At 39.9% G+C, this 23199-nt stretch overlaps 1 protein-coding gene across 5 annotated transcripts in view; it reads right to left on the bottom strand.

Annotated features, from left to right (window-relative positions):
- The window catches only part of TTN (titin), a 312175-nt gene that overhangs the window by 168152 nt on the left and 120824 nt on the right, over positions 1 to 23199 (bottom strand). For 2 of the 5 annotated variants that reach the window (XM_075317392.1, XM_075317391.1), the window contains 23 exons: positions 22416 to 22703; positions 22000 to 22281; positions 21115 to 21393; positions 20726 to 21007; positions 20242 to 20520; positions 19561 to 19848; positions 18724 to 19002; positions 18350 to 18628; positions 14348 to 14626; positions 13484 to 13771; positions 8908 to 9198; positions 8540 to 8827; positions 8360 to 8455; positions 7984 to 8266; positions 7715 to 7895; positions 7051 to 7140; positions 6696 to 6963; positions 4035 to 4295; positions 3729 to 3938; positions 3515 to 3592; positions 1886 to 1912; positions 1709 to 1771; positions 54 to 122 (listed from right to left, as the gene is read on the bottom strand). In XM_075317392.1, coding sequence (XP_075173507.1) covers positions 54 to 122; positions 1709 to 1771; positions 1886 to 1912; positions 3515 to 3592; positions 3729 to 3938; positions 4035 to 4295; positions 6696 to 6963; positions 7051 to 7140; positions 7715 to 7895; positions 7984 to 8266; positions 8360 to 8455; positions 8540 to 8827; positions 8908 to 9198; positions 13484 to 13771; positions 14348 to 14626; positions 18350 to 18628; positions 18724 to 19002; positions 19561 to 19848; positions 20242 to 20520; positions 20726 to 21007; positions 21115 to 21393; positions 22000 to 22281; positions 22416 to 22703 — 5028 coding nt within the window. Of the gene's footprint in view, positions 1 to 53; positions 123 to 1708; positions 1772 to 1885; positions 1913 to 3514; positions 3593 to 3728; positions 3939 to 4034; positions 4296 to 6695; positions 6964 to 7050; positions 7141 to 7714; positions 7896 to 7983; positions 8267 to 8359; positions 8456 to 8539; positions 8828 to 8907; positions 9199 to 13483; positions 13772 to 13859; positions 14148 to 14347; positions 14627 to 18349; positions 18629 to 18723; positions 19003 to 19560; positions 19849 to 20241; positions 20521 to 20725; positions 21008 to 21114; positions 21394 to 21999; positions 22282 to 22415; positions 22704 to 22815; positions 23104 to 23199 lie in introns of all 5 variants that reach the window. The other 3 variants (XM_075317390.1, XM_075317393.1, XM_075317394.1) reach the window with 3 other exon arrangements.

Consider the following 23199-nt stretch of genomic DNA (forward strand, 5'->3'; position numbering starts at 1 on the left):
GCATTCTATAATGCATACATGAGCAGATACAATCCTGACATCAGGATACTTACTTTTAGATGGTGCGACTTCCTCTCCAATATCTGGGACATCTCTGATAACCTTTGCACCTGGTTTAGGTACTATGGATGATAAATATGTATTAATCACATTGTTTGCTAGTAGATGTAATGACTTCTCAAAAAACAAAAATGGTTAATACAGCTTAAAGACATTTACCCAGCACAAGAAGTGATAGCTTTTTATCACTTCCTGATTGGAGGTATCTAACCACCATGGACCACCACAAACCTCAAAAAGGATCTTTACCAATTTACATTTTAGGGGTACTTTGCACACTACGACATCGCAACCCGATGCTGCGATGCCGAGCGCGATAGTCCCTGCCCCCGTCGCAGCTGCGATATCATTGTGTTAGCTGCCGTAGCGAATATTATCGCTACAGCAGCTTCACATGCACTCACCTGCCGTGCAACGTCGCTGTGGCCGGCGAACCGCCTCCTTATTAAGGGGGCGGGTCGTGCGGCGTCACTGCAATGTCACACGGCAGGTGGCCAACAGGAGCGGCGGGGCGGAGATGAGCGGGATGTAAACATCCTGCCCACCTCCTTCCTTCATAGCCGACGGGAGCCGAGGTAACGCAGGTAGATGTTCCTTGCTCCTGCGACTTCACACACAGCGATGTGTGCTGCCGCAGGAGCGAGGAACAACATCGGACCATCGTGTTAGCGCAATTATGGAATTCGTCACGATGTCAAGAGAGACGCAGGAAGTGTGTCACTTTCGACATGACCCCACCGACATCACACCTGCGATATCGTAGTGTGCAAAGTACCCCTTAGAATTTGCGGGGAGTCTCAGAGGTCAGATTCCTACCAATCATAATGGTATGTCATATCCTAGCAATATGCCATAACATTTTAAATGGCAATTATTGTTAGATAAATTACCTATTGTTTGAATCAGGTTTTTGTGTTATATGCTTTTTTTGGGCAATACTTTATTTTTTTCCTATCATAATCTTTATTAAAAATAATATTGCCATTTTTACAGTCTGTTCATTACTGCCTATGTACATGTGTTGTTTCCTGGAACAACAGGAAGTATGGGAGTAAAATAACCCCAGCAGCCAGTGTGAAAATAGCAAGATTACTATTTTTTTTTGTTTTTAATAAAGATCTTGATATGAATAAAATAGTGTTGCCAAAATGTTTCAAATATACATATAACACACAATTAAAACACATTATAACAATAGGTAATTTTCTGATGATAGTGATGAGAGTAACCTTTTAACATAAGAATTTAGAACTTTCAGATCTTGAAATCATGAGGTAAACTGCTTTATGGCGACCATGATATTAGCCATGAGATAGCATATGTGGTAATATTACTTTGGTATGATGATTTTATGCTTAGTAATGAGATCTCATAGTTCCAATGGCTGTTAATGATGTTTTTTTATTAAACTTGTACTTTTTATATACCTCTCTTTTGTTTCTTCACTTCCGGTAGGTGAGGAGGAAGTATGATTTCTTAGAATAAATAAATAGATACCACTTAATTATACATGGCTTGAAACTTTATATGTATTGTTAAAAGATGGTGAATCTAAACCCAATAGATGATATGAGAAGTGAGCAGTATATAGGATATATTGAATTCTGATGACCAGTATGAAAAATTCACCTTCTGATTTCTTACATACCTGCAATGAATGCTTCCTCATCAGAAGGAGCAGATATATATGGTACTCTTGTATCTGGAACATCTATAAATAATAATTATGTTATGTTTTGCATAATAATCAATTTAAAATATAAATTAAGATTATAATATATTATACAAATTCAATTTGATATAACAGTAAAAAAATATTACTTACCTGGTGGTCTAATTTGTAACTTCATTTCTGAAAAAAAGACATCACACCTTAATCTTTTTAAATACATAATAGATACCTAAAATTATGTTTAGAAATTATAGGCGATCACAATTAAATAAGAAGTGACATTTATCATGGAGGAACTATTATAAAGGCTCCATTACACGCAACGACATCGCTAACGAGATGTCGCTGGGGACACAGAATTCGTGACGCACATCCGGCCTCGTTAGCGACGTCGTTGCTTGTGACACGTATGAGCGACCGCTAACAATCCCAAATACTCACCAAATCGTTGATTGTTGACACGTCGTTCATTTTCAAACTATTGTTGCTCGTTCTGGATGCAGGTTGTTCGTCGTTCCTGAGGCAGCACACATCGCTACGTGTGACACCCCAGGAACAACGAACAACAGCGTTCCTGTGTCCTCCGGCAACGAGGTGGGAGTGACGTTTATGCGGCTGCTCTCCGCCCCTCCTCTATTGGTGGCCTGCTGTGTGACGTCGCTGTGATGCCGCACGAACCGCCCCCTTAGAAAAGAGGTTGTTCGCCGGCCACAGCGACGTCGTTAGGAAGGTAAGTTCGTGTGACGCGCACTACCAATATTGTTCGCCACGGGCAGCGATTTGCCCGTGACACACAAACGATGGGGGCATGTGCGATCGCTAGCGACATCACTAGCGATGTCGCACCGTGTAAAGCGGCCTTAAGTCTTCAGCTGGCTCACATTGAGTATATTTACTAATTATATAGAATTCTAAAGAAAAACAAAGGAGTCTAAAGATCCATAAAAAAGTTCACATGTTATTCAATCATAATTAATAGCAAAATAAGTACAACAGTGCAATCCAAAGAAGACACTTGGGCGGATATCAAAAGATTAGTTATCCACCTGAGTCTCTCCTTTGGATTATACTGTTATACTTGTGCCGCTTTTAATTATCATTGAATATGATTTGAACTTTTTTTATGGATCTATAGACCCCATTGTTTTTCTATAGGACTATTGGTATTTTGGGAGTGATTCATTGTATGTATGACAGGCCATGGTGTGACTGATGGTCTCTATTTTGAAGTTAAAGGGAATCTGTCACCAGGATTTTGCAATGGAAGCTGAGGAGAGCATGCTGTGAGGGCTAAAAGTAAAGTAATCTGTGTTTCTCTTACCTGTGTCTGAGCTATTGTTTACCTATACTAATGGGTTTATTGCTCTGTGATTTACATTGGCGTGACTCTGTGCCTCATGCCCTCCAGGCTGCCACTCCCCCTGCTGTGATTGACACCTCACAGTCAATGCACAATCTCTATTGGAAGACCAGTGGGGGGATCTCACTCAGCTCTGCTACACTCAATTCTGGGATAAAGTCAGAACAGCTGCACACAGTGATCTAAGATAAAATTGTTTACTTTTATGATCTCTGCCTCTATGTTATGCTGCTCTAAGATGAAGTAGCAAAAACCTGGTAACAGATTAATTTTAAATTGGGCTCGATTTACATTAATTATATTGTAATGTTTGTTATTTTGAATCATAATAAATTCCTGGTAGGAAGTTCTTCTACAAATATTGGTATAAAGTGGGCCATAGCTGCCGAATGGAGAGGGTTTAGGTTTCCATCATTACAAACCTTTGGTTGTCAGATACAGTTCAGCTGTGCTTGTGGCTTCACCTCTTGGCTCAAGACTGGCAATTACTGAATACACTCCTATAGAATGAAAAATTGCAGACTTATATTTCCATAATTCACACAATAGCTTTCCATTATTTGTGATAACTGACCACTGATGGTTCTCGCTTTTTGGTGCATCGACAACACTGACATTGAAGAGGAAGTTACATACCTTCGTCTTCTGCAGTGACATTATGAATAGTCATGTAATGCCAGCGACCTTCACTTCTAAAACTGTATTTGTCACTCTCCTGTAATTCCATTGTTCCTTTGTACCATGTGACTACAGCATCATCGAAGGATACCTCACATTCAAAGGTTGCAGATTCGTGTTCGCTAACAACAATGTTCTGAATAGTTTTTGTGAACTGAATGGCTTCAGCTGCAAATAAGATGGAATTAAGATAAAATACACTGTATATAGGTCCAGAGAAGATAGTAAACCTTATAGCTGATACAGTCAGATTTCAATACACACCTTCAATGATCAGATCTGCAGTAGTTATCAGATTTTCATACTTGCAGGTGTATTGTCCTTGGTCTTCTGTTCTTACATCTTGGATGGTAAGCTTGTGTATCTTCTCATTAACCTCTGTTCTATATCTGCCTTGAGGTTCAATAACTTTACCATTTTTATACCATTGGGATTTTACATTTGGAATAGAGAAGGCACAAACCAATGTGCTACTATATCCTTCTTTGATGGAATTGTGCTCCAGATGTTTCTCAATCATGGGCTCTGTAAATTAATATATGCAGTATTTTGAGATTAAGATCAATATAATATAATGAGTTTAACAGACAGACGATGGTCCCTGGGGAAGAATATAGTAAATGGGCCTTTTTCAATCCAATAATGTATCTGTGACAGAAGCTGGTTGCCACTTTGGAGGTGAATATGAGCCACCTTACTTCTTGAGGCTCTGTGTGGTTGTTCAGGTTGCACCAATGGTATTTCTACTCCTGGTTTAAAAGAGTGGCATAGATATAAGGTGTACAGAGGCAGAAAGTGTAACAAAGCCCTGCCATGATATCCTCCCTTTGGAAACTGGGCCACCGGGCAGTATTCCAATATAATAAAGACCCTAAACACACCTCCAAGACATCCACTGCCTTACTAAAGAAACTGAGGGTAAAGGTGCTGGACTGGCCAAGCATGTCTTCAGACCTAAACCCTATTGAGCATCTGTGGGGCCTACTCAAACATAAGGTGGAGGAGCACAAGGTTTCTAACATCCACCAGTTCCATAGTTCCATGATGTATTTATGGAAGAGTAGAATAAGATTTCAGTGGTATCCTGTGAAACTCTAGTGAACTCCATGCCCAAGAGAGTCAAGGCACTGATTGAAATATAATGGTGGCCACACTTTGGGCACAATTTGGCCATTTTCAATTAGGGATGTACTCACTTTTGTTGCCAGTGGTTTAGACATTAATGGCTGTGTGAGAAACCATAGAAAAGATAGGGGTAATTGATGGTGTAAATATAAGGTAATTGATGGGTAAATAAACATGCCATATAATTTTCTTTTATGCTGCTTTTTATTGTAGAAAATGTGCATAAATAAAGCCAGAAAATTGGCAGATGGATTAAAAACCTGAATAATTAGAACATGTAAAAATACCAGAAAAACGAGGTTTGGGGGAAGAAAAGAAGTCCCAATTAGGAAATAGCATACCCTTGGATAAAAAACATAGGATCAAATACAAGATAATAAGGATCACAGTCCTAATAGTGAAACTCCTATATAACACATAGAAGACAGGGTAGGTCACACAAGGTCACTTATTAATCCACCATAGACTCCATAATATGCATGTCCTATCAGATAAATAATATACAGGATTAAAGTAGCTTGGTGGTAAAGTGAAACCCGGAGACCTACCTGCTGTCAAAGAAACAAGAGGTATGTCAGACCTGACAATTGGGACAGGTCTGACACGTGTTTCCCTGAGGCTGTTTCAAAAGACCATGGTCTTTTGAAACACCCTCAGCGAAACACGTCAGACCTGTCGGGTTTTTAATCTGCCAATTTTCTGGCTGTATTTATGCACATTTTCTACAATAAAAAGCAGCTTAAAAGAAAATTATATGGCATGTTTATTTACCCATCAATTACCTTATATTTACACCGTCAACTACCCCTATCTTTTCTATGGTTTCTCATTAATGTCCGTATGGAGTTAAGGTATTATCATGAGATCTAATTGTCTTAGTAATTTTTTCACATTAATGGCTGTGTGTTGAATTATTTAGAGGGCACTGAATTTACACTGTTATACAAGCTGTATACTGACTACTGTACATTGTACCAAAGTGTCATATCTTCAGTTTTGTCCCAAGATGTAATAAAATGGTTTGAAAAATGTGAGGGGTGTACTCACTTTTGTGTTATACTATAGGCACCTATAAGGCATTGTCACATAAAAAATACCAATATTATAACTAGCATGTGATAGATGAGGGGGCCCGATTAAAGACTTTACACTAAAGGGTGCTTTACACGCTGCAACATCGCTAACGATATATCGTCAGGGTCACGTCGTTAGTGATGCACATCCGGCGTCGTTAGCAACATCGCAGCGTGTGACACCAAGAAGCGACGATCAACGATCGCAAAAACGTCAAAAATCGTTGATTGTTGACACGTTGCTCCTTTTCATAATATCGTTGGTGGGGCATGCCGCTGGTTGTTCGTCGTTCCAGCAGCATCACACATCGCTGTGTGTGACACCGCAGGAACGACGAACATCTCCTTACCTGCGTCCACTGGCAATGAGGAAGGAAGGGGGTGAGCGGCATGTTCCGGCCGCTTATCTCCGCCCCTCCTCTGCTATTGCACGGCCATTTTGTGATGTCGCTGTGACGCTGAACGCACTTCCCCCTTGAAGGAGGCATTGTTCGGTGTCTCCAACGACGTCGCAGAACAGGTATGTGCGTGTGACGCTGCCGTAGCGATAATGTTTGCTATGGCAGCGATCACCACATATCGCACCAACGACGGGGCGAGTGCTATCGCTCGCAACATCGCTAGCAATCGCTAGCGATGTCGCAGTGTGTAAAGCACCCTTAAGGCACATAGGTTTCAAGCTATGGCTCTGGGATATACTCTAGATTTAGATATGTTACATATTTACCAATGACTGTTAATTTTCCACTAGCAAGGTGTGGTCCACACACTATACGATAATTTCCCTGGTCTTCTGGCTGACAATTCTTGACTCTCAGAATATGGCGGTCTTCTTCAATGCTGATGTCATATTTTTCACTGGATTCTAATTTTACAGTTCCTCTGTACCAGGAAAGCTTGATTTCGGGATAGTTTATCTTGATTTCACATTCAAAGACTGCTTCTTTCTTAGTCTGAACAGTCTGATCTTCAATGTCTTTTATTAAGTCAATAGGCTATAGAAATAATAAATATGTAAGTTAACACCACTTAATTAATTCTTGAAATTTAGCATAATTAAATATTGAGGACATTACGCTTACTTCTGCTTGGGTCATTCTTTGCTGGATGAAAGCGACAAGTTCATCAAATTCTTGTTCTTCAGTTTGAGATCGTTCCTCAAATTCAAGCTCCTAGTAGGAAAAGCATACAATAAAATGTTTAATAATATTAACATTAATATCTGACATAGGGCAGACCACTCATCAGCAACCAGTTTCCTGCATATTTTTTTCTTGTTTCACAAGCGCAGTATGAAGCCGGGTGTACGAGTCCCGGCTTCAGCGAGGTCTAGTGCGCATGCCCAGAAGTGCTGGGGACGTCTGAACGGCGGACACAAGTACGCACATCACCACTGGTGATGCGGCATTGAGTAGCATGTTAGCACTCCCCTGGGGCCATGCCACCATGCTAAGAGGGCGGACTAGTCGGGAAAAGTAACGCCCTTGTGACTAGATGCTGGCCTCATTAGCATATGATAAAATATCTTTAGAAATATTTTTTCTATAGATCTCTTTATCTATGTCGCTAGATACAGGGACAGTTAGGCAGGGATTAGCATTATGTTCGTGGTTCTGGGTGCACATTGCACCTGGCAGGTTCCTTTTAATAAGATTCAAAAATCTAATTTCCCTATACAATAACATGATTATACAGACATTATTCAGTATTATTATACCAAGTAATATTAGGTAGCACTGAACATACCATTCTGTGGCTCTCCTCCTCTCTGCTAGCTTTGAGTAGCTCAAAGGCTTGAAGTAGACCACGGAAATCTGTTATGCCGTACATGCGAGCATATTTTTCATACTCCTTTGGATCAACATTTTTTAGGAGCTCCATGATATCGATAGCTTTCTCCTCTTCCTCCTTCTTTTTAGTTGGAGTTCTAAAATAAGTTTAACAAGAAAAATTAATGGACACTGTATAGCTTTTCCTATAAGTCTACATGAGTCGCCTTTTGGAAGAATATTTACTTTTTCAGTTTGGCTCTGAGATCACCATCAAATCCCTCTTGTTTCTTCTCCTCAACAGTCAGGTTAGTGTTGCACTCAATTTCCCCATGTTTATTAAAGGCCACGCATCTGTACTGCCCAGAATCAGTTTTGGTGACTTCTTTAATCTCCAGTTTAGCTTCATCTCCTTTCTGTTGAACAACTATGCGGCCACCATGGTTGAGCTGTCTCCACTTTCCCTTCATCCATTTGACGTTAGGAATTGGATCTCCGCCAACTTTAGCAATGAATGTTGCGGTACCCTCTGTGAGAATAATGATAGGTTACATAAATGAGTAACACTTGTAATATTTTTTTACCAAAAGCAAAACATTTTTTTAAAAAACTATTCACTTACTTTCAGCAACCTTTACACTGGCTGGCTCAGAAACAAAGAAGAGTTTTCCTTCAATCGGTGCCTTCTTAGCTGGTGCAGGCGCGGCTGCTGCTTTATCTTTAAAAAAATGTTATTTAGATTTCAAACAATTTTAATTAACACTAATTTATATTCTAATTATCAATATATTAGTTTCAGTACCTGTTACTGTAACTTTACATTTAGTGGATTCGCTTCCAGCAGCATTGGTTGCTTTACAGACATAGTCGCCTGCATCTGTCTTAGCAGCCGCTTTAAGATCCAATGTTGCAGTTCCCCGAACGAAGGTGACGCTGCAGGTATTAGAAGATTTGATTTCGCGCCCAGATTTGAGCCATTGAATTCTGATTGGTTGTGATCCATCCACATGACAGCTGAGCTGTAAACCTTCTCCTTCAGTGACAGTCGCAGGTGACAGCGGCTCATCGAATACTGGAGGCTTTTTGGGTTCTAGATGTAACATTCAAAATCAGTCATTCTAACCCAGTTGCAATGTTTGTCATGTAATAATAAATATACAACGACCTTACCTTTAATAAGTACTGAAGAGGTACAGATGGCACTTCCTGCCTCATTCGATACCTTGCAGGTGTATAAGCCGGCATCTCCCTGACTGGACTTCTTAACATTCAGAAGAACCACATTGTTCTTAAATGAGATATCATAATTTGCAGACAGTTCGACTTCTTGGTTATTCTTCAACCAGGACACAATTAGTGGTTGTGATCCAGCAACACGACCTTCTAACTTGAATGTGTTACCTTCAGTCTCCTCAACAGTTTCGGAAAGTTTCTTGGTGAAAGTTGGAGGTGTTTTTCGCTCTTTAAAGAAAAGTGGATCATTTTACAATTTATCTAATTTGTAGCAGTAGGAAGCTATCTTTACCCTTCAACCCTAACAAGCCATGCTATCTTTTGCTAATGCACATATTATGTTAGAAATGGTACATATTTTCACTCATATCAGTCATTGCTTTGTATTATGATTCACGTCACAGTCAGCAAATTTCAATAATACTATATTTAAGGGGAATCTGTAAGATGAAACTCCACCAGCCAATAACATTCTAATCCATGTGGAAATGAGGCTGGATCAAAGCCCTTTCTGAGACGCTGCTTCCTTAGCTCTATTTCCCACCTTCTCCCGCATGACTGGCAGCTCCCTGGCTGTCTAGTCATGCCAGTGAGTTGTCAGTCAAAAAAAAGAAGGTGGTGTTAGGCGGCAGGGAATACAGCTATGGAAACAGAGGTTTGGAGATTAACATAAATCACAGCCAAAACACTTCAACTTAATTTGCATATAGATTAAAATGTGGATTTTTCAGTTAAGGAACAGTATATTTTATTAATTATAGTGTACATTATCTCATGTTTTAATTAGGTACAGGATCATACAAGTGGTTTGGGGCACTGTATTGTCACGACAGATTCCTTTTAAGCATCTATTGTACCAAACAGATTAGATACGCAATTTTCTGATAAAAGCAAAAATATAGGGTACTTTTTTTTAATTTATAAAATAGCTTGCAAATCAATTTAAAGGATTTTTCTGAACTGTTAAAACATTTAGAACAAAAAAATAGGCAATACTTGTAACAGTGTGTCACCCCAGCCTGTACCATACTGTAATCAGTCCTTTAGTAGTATCCATTGATCTGTATCTGGTGGATGGTTGTGTATATATTGTTCCCCACTGCAGGGAGCTTCCCTGTAGACTGTCTGGAGACTGTGTTTCTTGAAACTTCTTTATACTATGAGCTACAAGTACCAAATGTTAAGGATGTTAGTGTGAGCACTTCTGCTCATCCAAGGGGCTGATCCAAGGAGAGGTGGAAGAATCAGCCTCATGTTTTTTTGTTAGTTGATGCTGTGTTTGGTGAAGGGCTAGGACCTGTAGCTATGGCTGGGTCCTGGTGCCGTGTACGGACTATTAGACATTGGAGATCGGCTGCCACGTGGGATTGTGTTGTCTCAGCCACTGTACTGGATTTTAAGAACTCATCTAAGGACTGTTGTTGCATTTTTCTTGACTTCGGATTACCGAGTTGCAACCCCGGATCTGTTCCTTTTGTTGCAGACTCTAAGGAAATATATCAATGTTTGGTGGTATCGTCTCACAATCCCCATAAAGTTCCTTTGGATTATTCACAAGCCTGCTGTCTCTGCCTGCTCTGTCACACAACCAATCACAAGCTGATGGCAGTGGAGGGATCAGAGCAGAAGGAATGGAGGACAGCGGCCCAGCAACAAATGGAACCAGTACCTCAGGATACAGGAATTGGACTGTGGTGCGCCTACAAACAAAGGCCCATGAATTAGAGGTCTGTTACAGAGGACTGTCCAAGGACCAACTGATTAATGCTATGGAAGGAGCTAGCCTTTAAGGCAACACTGGAGAGGGATTCCCAGAGCAATTGGATGAAGGATGGCAGTTGGAAATATATCACTGGAAAAGTCAGTGGGTTGTGTGGTATGAGGAGGAGATGGCATTTTTTGAGGATGAAGCCACCATAGAAGATAAATGGGAGGCTGTGCGGAGAGCACAGGAGAGGCAGCTTGCTGTGAAGAAGCTAGCAGCTCCAGGCATGCCTTCACCACAACACTCACCATGAGGACATGCCCAAGAGTATCCCATAAGGACTTTAAGCCATTTAATTAGGCTTTAGGAGACATTGAGGGTTTCTTCCAGGACTTTGCACATCAATGTCAATTAAAGGATTTTTCAGAAATGGAGCGGGTCCAATATCTGGTGGGGTTCTTAGAGGGTGGAGCGGCAGAAGTGTATCCAGCTATGGACCCTCGGTAGAACTGTGACTATGAGTACATTAAAGAAACCATTTTGGAACATTATGCGGTATTGCCAGACACTTACAGGAATCAGTTCCGCATGTTAGCCTGTGATAGGGAAGGCTTTTTTAAAATATATGCCCATAGGATCAAGCAAGCGTGTCATCACTGGCTGGAGGGAGAGAGCCCTAACTTTGGAGAAGGTCCTACAGGTCATCCTAAAAGAGCAGTTCTTAACCAAATGCCTCACTGAGATCAGAGAGTGGATGCATGAGAGGAAACCAGAGACAGTGGAATAAGCTGCTGCTCCAGCTGATGAAGTGCTCCCCATCAAGCCTCAGTGGAAGAAGGTGCTAGTGGATGAAGAAAGTACAACCAGTATGCCAAAACCAGAGGTCCCTTGTCCTTCAGTACCCAATGTTTCCCGACCTCCTAGGTCACCACCTCATGTGGATACCCGTGTGAATGTGCCTCCCGTGGCTCCTACCACTTTTTCTGGAATCTGACGAGGAAAGAAAGTAAAAGAGCGAAGATGTTATTGTTGTGGGCATCCTGGGCAACTGCAGGCCACATGCCCATCTATCCAGTGGAGTCATCCTCCAAATCAACAACCACCTCCAGCACCTGCACATTCATATCAGTCTCCACGTTCTCCTACCTACTTCTTCAGAATGCAAATTGGAAGGAGTGAAACACAGCGCAGATGTTATTGATGTGGGCAGCCTGGCCATCTGCAAGATACTTGCCCTGCTCATTGATAGAGGAATGACCCTGCACCAAATCTACCTGTTAACTATCTACAGCCAAGAACAATGAGGGAAGAGTTGTCACCCCTTCAAGGTGACTTGCCTAATGATACAGACACTCATGTTCGACCACCAGGTGTTTATGGGGTGCAGACCACAGCCACAAGTTCCTCTTATCACCCAAGAAAGCACTTAAAGGAGGTCGTGCTGGATGGACAAAGAGTTCTTGTTTTTTTTTTTACTCTGGGGCATTTCTCACAATAGCTGCTCACCACGTCGTTCAGCCAGAGGCGATACAGCCAATACCAGGGTTTACAATTGAATTGGCAGGAAGTCAATAGAGAAATATCCCAAAAGTGACTGTAAAATTGGACTTTTGGGTCAAGCAATGCGTGGTTGGGGTGATGAGTGGCCTTCCTACAGATATTCTCCTAGGCAATGACATAGAAGATCTACAATGCTGATTTGTGAGTGCAAAAAGCAGAGTTTAAGTGAAGGAAGATAAGTAAAGATATACAGTAAAGAAGATGGAGCCAAATCCAAAAGGCCAATGGTTTGTGCAGACAAGAAGAGCCCTGAGTCATGTCAGCCATGTTTACGTATGCTTGATAAGCGACCTGTTGAGGTCACCAGTCCGTACACAAATTGACGGGGAAGGGGTTGTAACAGTGTGTCACCCCAGCCTGTACCATACTGTAAGCAGGCCTCCAGTAGTATCCACTGTCCTGTATTTGGTGGGGGGTTGTGTGTATATTGTTCCCCTCTGCAAGGGGCTTCCCTAATACTAATACACAGTCCATGTAGACTGGCCAGAGACTGTGTTTCTGGAAACTTATTTCTACTATGAGCTACAGGTAGCAAATGTTAATAGAGTGGGTGCGAGCACTTCTGCTCATCCAGGGGGCTGATCCAAGGAGAGGTGGAAGAATCAGCCACGTGTTTTTTTGATAGTTGATGCTGTGCTCAGTGAAGGGCTAGGTCCAGGTGCAGTGTATGGACTATTAGACATTGGAGATTGGCTGCTACATGGGATTGTGTTGTCTTAGCCACCCTGCTGGATTTAAGGAACTCATCTAAAGACTTTTCTGCATTTTCCTTGGCTTCGGATTACCGGGTGGCATCTCTGGATCTGTTCCTTTTGTTGCAGATGCTAAGGAAATATATTGATGTTTGGTGGTATCTTCTCCCAGTCCCAATAAAGCTCCTTTGGTTTATTCACCTGCCTGCTGTCTCTGCCTGCTCTGTCACACACCCCATCACAATACTATCCATTTCGGTGTCAATCAACGAATCTGCAGTAATGACATGCTGTTATCAGGATAAGACTGCTGCAGCTAACCACTAGATGTTGCGGTGTTATTTGTATTATTGACAGTTGTCCGCTGAGGCCTGTGATTGGCTCCAACAGTCACATGAATAATACTTGGGATATCATTACTGCAAGACTGGCAAAGAATACCAAAACAGCCGGGGATTCAAGTTCAACAAACTCTGTTCTTTAGCAAAATTAGTAAAATCCAAGAAAACCCCTTTGATTTTCGATGACTGTATAAGTTGGCTTTAGAAGTACTTACCCTGTACATTAAGTTTCACTGTACAAGAATCTTTGCCAATATCATTGCTGGCAGAGCAAGTGAACTGTCCAGAGTCAGCTTTATCAGCTTTTACAATTGTAAGTTTGCTAGTATTTTCCATTTGGGTAACTTTATAGTTTCCACCAGTTTTAATTTCTTGATTTCCTTTTGACCAAGTAAGTTTGATTGGCTGACTTCCTGTCACATGACATTCAAATTCTGCAGGATCTCCCACAGGAACATCCACCGGTGAAGGTTTAACATCAAACAATGGTGGATTTCTACCCTCTAGAAAAGTATAAAATATATAAAAATTAATAACACTGAAGACTATATCATCCAACTATTAAGATATGAAAATAGACAACACACAAACCTGTAAGAACGAGTTTGGCATTAGCGGAGGCAGTGCCAACAAAATTGGTAGCCGTACAAGTGTACTGCCCAGCATGGTATCTGTCAGTTTGTAAGATTTGAAGGGTACCAGTTTTATCTATATATGATGTTTGAATATTATTGTCATCTCTTATTAGTACACCATCTTTATACCATGAAACCTCAATAGGTTCTGACCCAACTATTTGACATTCAAATGATACCGATAAGCCAATAGTTTCCTTTATGTCCTTCACTTTTCTTGCAAAGGAAGGTGGAAGGATACGCTCTGCAGAAAGACATGATGCAGTAGAGATTGAGAAAGGATGAACTATATCTAAACACTGCATGGTGCAAAGAAAGCGGAAGGAAGCGATCACAGATAAGCAGAAAAAATATCACCGAGCTTCTCATTCTATTATAACTTACCACAAATTTTTCTCTGTATTAAAAAAAAATCAACATGAATGATAAAAAGATTATTTTTACCTCTCACGGTTAGAACTGCAGAAGAGGAAGCATCACCAACATGATTTAGGGCTTTACATATGTATTCTCCAGAATCTTGAAGTCCGGTTTGATTAAATACAAGAGTAGCAACATTGTTTTTGAAATGTATTTTCAAAGCCTCAGTTGGTCGCAGTTTTGTATCACCCTTATACCAAGATACTTTTATTTCTGGTGTTCCTTGAATTTGGCATTGCAATGACACAGCATCACCCGCAGACACTTCCACTGATTCAAGTGGCGTTAAGAAATATGGGGGTTCTAGGAGGTAAGGCATCACATTTAGTACATTTGTGTAATATAAAGATTGTACATTAAGAAAATTAAATAAGTTGGCTTAACAACAGTAATTATCTAATAATTATTAGATAATTATCTAATTACCTAATAGCCAGCACAAATAAAGCATACGGCTACAGGCTGCAGCCCCCAGCCCTGTGATTACCTTGGCTGTGTGTCAAAATAAGAGGAACCATATGCTTTTTTATCATTTAATTAAATAATTAAACAAAACAGCATTTGGTCCCTCCCTAATTTTGATACCCAGCCATGATAAAGCCAACAGCTGAGGGTTGGTATTCTCAGGCTGGGGAGACCCAAGGTTATTAGGCCTCCCCGGCCTAACAATAGCAGCCTGCAGCAGTCCAGGATTGTCGCATCAATTAGATGCGACAATCGTGGAACTTTACCCGGCTCATCCCGTTTCAAACAGGAGATACTCATTCTCAGAAAAGGTGAGTTTCCAGTGGTGGTAACACCGTCAATCATACAATATTCATTTATATGGTAGATGGTAGGGTCCCAGTAGTAAAACCCCCATCAATGATTAATTTATTATTTATTGCTGAACAGTGGGATCCCACTAGTAATAGTGTTGATCATACACTGATTACCTATCCTGTAGCTGGTGGGTCCTAGAGGAAGTACCATCATCGATCATTCATTTATAATCTTTACTCTGGACAGTGTTGTCCTAGAGGTGATTTAAAAATTAATCATATATTTATTACCTGTCCTGTAGAAGGTGGGGTCCCAGAAGTGGTATCACCATTGTGCATACATTTATCATCTATACTGTAGATGGTAAAAACTATAAATATTATGCACAACTCAAAAATAAAATATATAAATTATTTTATTTTTGAGTTGTGCATCATATTTATAGGTCTTATGTTTTCTGTATGCACTAGAATTATGCTCCTTGGTAAAATATACTGTGGCTGGTGATGTACCAGAAGTGGTACCACCATCGATCATACAATTATAATCTATTCCATGGATGGTGGTATCACAGAGATGGTCCCAACATCGATCATTCATTTCTCATCTATCCTGTGGTTGGTAATTTTCCATTGGTAATACCTTTCCTTTGTATGGTGGTGTCCCAGCAGTGGTACCACCATTAATAATACATTTATCACCTATCCTTTAGACATTGGTGTCAAAGAGGTGGAACAACCATCAATCATACAGTGCCTTGAAAAAGTATTCATACCCTGTGAACTTGTCCACATTTTTTTTATGTTATAATCACAAACATAAATGTTTTCTTGGGATATACCAACATAAAGTAGCACATATTAGTGAAAAGTGTAAAGGAAATAATAACATGGTTTCATAAATATTTTAAAAATATAAATCTGAAAATTAGGATGTGCATTTGTATTCAACCCCTGTAGACTGATATTCCAAAATAAAATCCTCAGTGTCCAACTGCCTCCAGAAGTCACATAATTCGTAGATTGAGTCCACCTGTGTGTAATTTATTCTCAGTGTAACTACAGCTCTTCTGTGAAGGCCTCAGAAGTTTGTTTGAGAAGAAACAGCATCAAGATGACACCAGACAGGTCAGGGATAAATTTGTGGAGAAGAGTAAAGTAGGATTAGGTTATAAAAAAGTAGTTCAATCTCTGAACATCTGATGGAGGACTGTTCAATTAATCATCCAAAATTGGAAGGAGTATGGCACAACAGCATACATACCAAGACATGGCCATCCACCTTAATTGACATCCCAAGCAAGGAGAGCATTAATAAGAGAAGCAGCTAGAGGCCCATGGTCATTCTGGAGGAGCTGCAGAGATCCACAGGTGAGGTGGGAGAATCTATCCACAGGGCAACTATTAGGCGGGCTTTGCACATTGCGACATCACAAGCCGATGCTGCGATGTCGCACGTGATAGTCCCCGCCCCCGTCTCAGGTACGATATCTTGTGATAGCTTGTGTAGCGCACATTATCGCTACGCCAGCTTCACATGCACTCATCTGCCCTACGACCGTCGCTCTGGCCGGCGACCCGCCTCCTTCCTAAGGGGACGGGTCATGCGGCGTCATAGCGACGTCACACGGCAGGCAGCCAATAGCGGCGGAGGGGCGGAGATGAGCAGGATGTAAACATCCCGCTCACCTCCTTCCTTCTCATTGCAGCCGGGAGGCAGATAGGAGATGTTCCTCGCTCCTGCGGCTTTACACACAGCGATGTGTGCGGCCACAGGAACGAGGAACAACATCGTACCTGTCTCTGCACGGCATTATGGAAATGTCGGAGAATACACCGATGATACAATAACGACGCTTTTGCGCTCGTTAATCGTATCATCTAGAATTTACACACTACGATGTCGAAAGTGAAGCCGGATGTGCGTCACTTTCGATTTGACCCCACTGACATCGCACGTGCGATGTTGCAACATGCAAAGCTGCCCTTAGTCGTATACTCCACATATCTGGCCTTTATGGAAGAGTGGCAAAAAGAACGCAATTTTTGAATAGAAGCCATAAAAAGCCATAAAATGTATGTGGAAGAAGGTGCTTTAGTTAGATGAGACCAAAGCAGAACTTTTTGTTGTGGAAAACTAAAACTGCACATCACCCTGAATTACTATCCCCATTGTCAAACGTCAAACATGGTGGTGGCAGCATCATACTGTGGGAAGGCTTTTTTCTCAGCGAGGACAGGGAAGCTGATAAGCGTTGTTGGGAAGATGGATGGCAATTCTGGAGGAAAACCTGTTAGAGGCTTCAAAAGACTTGAGATTGCGGCATAGGTTCACCTTCCAGTAGAAGAAAGGCCCTTAACATACTGTCACAGACACAATGCAATGGTTTAGATCAAAGCATATTTATGTGTTTGAATGACCCATTCACAGTCCAGACCTAAATCCCATTGGGAATCTGTGGCAAGACTTGAAAATTGCTGTTCACAGACGCCTCCATCCAATCTCACTGAGGTAGTGCTATTTTGCAAAGAAGAATGGTCAAAAAGTTTTAACCTCTAGGTGTGTAGATCTGGTAGAGACATTCCCCAAAAGACTGGCAGCAATAATTGAAGCAAAAGAGGTCCTACAAAGTATTGACTGAATACAAATGCACATACCAGATTTATGTGTTTAAAATATTTAGAAAACCATGTATAATTTCCTTTACACTTCACAAATACTTGGTACTTTGTGTTGGTATAAAAAAATATAGAAATGTTCATGGGGTATGAATACTTTTTCAAGGCACTGTATGTTAATCACCTATCCTATAGATTTTGAGGTCCCACAGGTGGTATTACTATCAACCATACAATTCTGATATCCTATGGACAGTGGTGTCTCAGTGAGAATATCATCATTGATCATACATTTATCATCTATATTGTAGGCGGTGGTGTCCCTGAAGTGGTACCACCATCATTTACACATTTCTGTTGTAGATGGTGGTGTCCCAGTAGTGGTACCAGCAGTGGTACCAGCATCAATTACACAGTTATCCAGCAGTGGTACCAGCATCAATCATATTCATCCTCTTTCCTATGGATGGTGGTGACAAAGCTGTGGTGCGACCATCACTCATACAGTATATTCATCCTCTTTCCTATGGATGGTGGTGACCCAGCGGTGGTGCCTCCATCAATCATACATTTATCACCTATACTATGGCTGAATATTGTTTGCACACTATTGCTTATAAGTTGATCATGAAACTAGAAGTCATACCTAATACTGACACCGATGCTTGACAGGTGTCATGTCCAATTGCATTTTCAACATGGCAAGTATATGTGCCCTCATCATCATTTGTGCATCTCGAATATTCCAGAATGCAAGATGTATCTGTTGTGGTTATGCTGCAACGTTCTGATTGATATATCTCAACATCGTTCTTCTTCCAAGTTGCATAGATTGGAGGAGTTCCAATATATGTGCACTCCAGTACAATGGGTTTACCTGTATTTGTCTGATAATTAGAGAGCTTCTTCACAAATTGGGCAGGTTCTATAAGAGATGTAATTAATGCAAGATAGTAAGCATTTTGCCAAGACAAAGAAGTGGGTTTTTTCAAAAATGGATTTATATTTACAAAACCTAACCTTTAACAAAGAGCTGAGCTGAGCAAGAGTCCCTTCCGGCATCATTACTAACATGACAGGAATAATCCCCACTTTGTCGGCTGCTGATGTTGTATAGCTCAAGTACTGATATGGTGTTAGTAAGAGTGATATTGCAATTGCTGTCTGGAAAGATTTCATCACTTCCTTTATACCAAGAAACCTTAAATGGTGGTGTTCCACGAAGTACACTTGCAAAGGTTACTGTGGCCCCTGGAAGAACTTCAACAGAGTCTGGCTTCTCAACAAATGATGGTGGCTCTAAAATATGATGTGAAGAGAATATGTAAAGAAGTTATAAAAGCACTAAAAGTTAACATAATATGAAAAATAAGAGAAATCTAACTCCTTACTACTGGAAACTGGAATCCATCACCATGTAAACTAATCTCTATCTAAATTTGTGTAAATGATTATCTGCCTTATGTAATTTGTTCTACAAAAGTGTCCTTCCTTGCGTTTCTTCTTAGCCTGATATATCTCCCAGTGAGATGAGATCATTTACCACCAGATGTGATAAAAAATGCGAAAGGATAATGTTAAAGTTATTTCTATTAAATCTGCCATCTTGGGCATGGATATTTTGAGCCAATTTAAGTAAGAGTGAAATAATATGTAGCCCCACGCTATGGTTTGCATTCTTAATTATTTTGTTACAAAGTGCTAGTGCTTACTATTTACATACTTTTCCATTGATTATAAGAGTGTGCTAGTTTATCTTTATGGAGACTAAGATGTGTTAAATAAGAACATTTCAGCATCTTAGTAATAGAATGGGAACCCAAGAAAAGAAAGTAACCTACTATTTAGATAACTGACCTTTAACAGATAAAACAGCACTGCATTCATCAGATCCGGCAACATTGGTGGCATCGCAGACATAGTTTCCGGCATCTGATGGTGTCAGCTCACTCACTTTCAATGAGCAAGTGTTGTCGGTGAGGGCAGTTTGGTATTTGTCCCCACTGATAATCTCGTTACCATTGAATGACCAGGAAACAACAATGGGTGGTGATCCAGATACTTTACACTCCATTGAGGTTGAGGATCCAAGAAGCCCATATGTTTCCTTCAGCTTTCTAGTGAATGATGGAGGAATTATTCGGTCTGTGAAAACCGAAAAAGAAGAAAATCCAATGTAAGCAAGTATAACAATACTCTTAAAGAAACTGTTTTTTCCCAGTGGTTTTCCAAGAATGAAGAACCATGATGGCTGGTATCATGATGTATTATAGTTTATAGTTATAATGGTAAAATAGTGGCTAAAGAAAAATATAGTTCTACGGGGAAGATTTTAAAGATTCATATATTAGTAGTATGAAGTCAACTGTGAGTTGGCATTCAGCTTTAGAAGTATTATTTTGGACAACAGGCTTAACGTTTTTGTGTAGTTTTGCCACACACAAAGATTTGCAACAATTTTTCACCAAAAACTGTCACAATCCACTGATAAATTCACTCCATGTTTAGTAGAGCAGCAGCACATTAAACAAGATGTACCTGATATTTCAACTGTAGCTGTACAGCTGCTCTTGCCAACACTGTTTTTGACCTCAAAAACATATTCACCAGCATCAGCCTTTCCAGTGGATAATATTTTAAGGCTAGAAACCTTGGAAAAGAAACTAATTTTGTATTTCTCATCATTTGATAGTTGTGTTCCATCTTTAAACCAAGAAGTTATCAGTTCTGGAGTTCCACCAACAGTGCATTCAAGTGTGCAAGATTCGCCTGCCGTAACCTTGATTGGTTGTGGTTTTTCAACAATAATTGCAGGTTCTGGAAAATAAAGGTCAAAGGTCCATATAGATTAAAAAAAGAACAACATTTTTCAGTAGGATATGATGCTTAAGAATGCTACAGCATAGTAAGAATTTAATAAAATGGCTAATTAATTAATTAAACTCAACTAAGAAATCTTTTTTTAATCAATTAGTTATATCAAAGTTCTACAAGAGCAGATATGAGTTTTAGGGGCACAAACCTAGAACTGATAAGCTTGCAAAGCATTCCTGTGCACCAGCCTCATTTTTGATCTGGCAGGTGTATTTTCCAGTATTTTCTGGCTTGGTGGATACAAAATTAAGAGTTGCAATGTTGTCCATGAATGACAGTCTGATATTTTCACTTTCTCGAACAACTTCATCTTTGTCCTTCAGCCATGCCACTGTTATAGGATGAGTGCCGGCAACTTCAGCCTGCAGCTGAGCTGGCTCTCCAACCTCCGAAGTGACGTTTTCTGCCTTCTGCACAAATCTTGGAGGTTCTAAAAGAAAGAAATACCTAATAAGCATCTTAATAGAGGGTAAAAACTATTTTGTGGAATGAGAAACCCAAGAACAAGAGAGGTATCTGGAGTTTTTTTTTACCAACCTTTTAGCTTAATAGAACATAAGCAAGTGTCGCTTCCAACATCATTCACTGCTTTACACTGATAATCACCAATGTCACCAGCATCAACTTTAAGAATGTGAAAAGAAGCAAGATAATTTTCTGTAACTATCTTGAATTTCTTGCTACTCTTTATCTCTCTTCTGTCTTTGAACCATGTCACTTCAAATGGAGAAGTGCCTTGTAATTCACACTTAAGAGTAACATCTAGTCCTTTTAGTGTTAGTACGGGTTCTGGCTTGGTGATGAAAACTGGTGGTTCTACAAAACCAAAAAATAAAACATTTTTTTTTTCATTTAATTTTTTCTTGCATAGAATGATAATTTATTCCATATTACAAGGTTTACTTTATTATCTTTAATGAGAGTGATGGTAATGTTTTCTTTGATCTACATCATGAAATATTTTTTTCTCCTTTATTTAAGCAAGAAAACATATCTTGTAGAACTATTTTTCAAGATTTAGATTAAGAAAATGAAGCAATAAAAATAATGTATAAACAACTAGCTAATATAAACTTCCTATCTACTACATAGAAGATATTATATACTGTAAAATGCAGTGCAATAATCACCCATGCCCTCTAATAGTATGTGACCATTAAACTCTATTAGTACTTCATCCCAATTGATTTGTAATTTGAAATATGTGAGTTTAAAGGGGTTGTGGAATGCCTCTCAATTCTGCATTAAAAGATGCCACTGTACACCAGATCAGTTACTGAAACGTCCATCTGGCACCCGTCATATATTGAGCAATGAGAATAGAGCACATACCCCAATAGTCCCCCCCAGAATATCCAAGCTTCTCTCAAAGCCCAATGTGGAAATAAAATCACTGCCGCTTTAAGACTAAGATATTCTTACCTTTTACTTTAAGTGATGTGCTACAGCTCACAGTACCAGCGTCATTGATAGCTTCACAAGTGTAATCTCCACTGTCTTCAATGCTGGCATCGGTTATCTCCAGCACAGCCAAAGAGTTAGCAAAAGACATGGTATATTTCCCACCATGTTGAATCTCTGCATCATTTTTAAACCATACAACTCTTATCTCTGGTGATCCACTGATTTTGCATTCAAACCTATCAGAATCGCCTTGTTTGATGACCTTTGAAGATTCCAACTTCTTCACAAATCGTGGTGGTTCTTGTGAAGAAAAATATGAATATGTTATGATATAAGGTATGATTTTCTACTATAGCCTTAAACACATAATCATTAGCCTTAAAGTCTACTGTGAGACCCAAAAAAGAAGTCTGAGTAAGAGCCCTAAGACATACCTTTTACTTCAAGAGAGGCTGTGCAAGAGTCTTTTCCAACTTCATTACTGGCATAACATGTGTAGATACCAGCATCAACCTTGGTGACTTTAAGGACCTTTAAATGAGCTTTGTTTTCAGTAAAAGTAATCTTATAATTTCCACCGGGACGAATTTCTCTGTTGTCTTTAGCCCAGGAGATTTTGATTGGATGAGTTCCAGTGACATGACACTCGAAATTGGCTGCTTCGCCAAGTGGAGCATTTGTAGATTCAAGTTTTAAGTCAAAAACAGGAGGGGATTTGGGTTCTGGAAGTAAAAAATAAATACAAATATGGTAACATGTTCTTGGAAAATTCTTCAATACGGCGCATCTCATTTTTGGAAGACTAAGAAATCTTACACTTTCGATTTAACAAACCTGTGAGAGTAAGTTTAGCACTGGAAGATGCTGACCCAATAGGATTTGAAGCAGTGCAAGAATATTGACCAAGATGATCGACGCTAGTGGCCAAGATATGAAGAGTTGCAACGTTGTCAATATATGATGTTTGCACATTATTTTCATCTCTCAAAAGATTACCATCCTTATACCAAGAGACCTCAATTGGCTCAGAGCCATTGATTCGACAGTCAAAGGTAACTGATGAACCAATAGTTTCTTGAACATCCTTAACTTTCCTGGCAAATGATGGAGCCAGCTTACGTTCTGCAAAAAAATAAGTTTTAGCATTATAAGTGCTTTCAAAATGCTGAGCCTTTTTTCCCTCAATATTTAAAACCTTGAATATTTCTTTACACTCAA

Source organism: Anomaloglossus baeobatrachus, chromosome 7, assembly GCF_048569485.1.
Source record: "Anomaloglossus baeobatrachus isolate aAnoBae1 chromosome 7, aAnoBae1.hap1, whole genome shotgun sequence".
NCBI lineage: Eukaryota > Metazoa > Chordata > Amphibia > Anura > Aromobatidae > Anomaloglossus > Anomaloglossus baeobatrachus.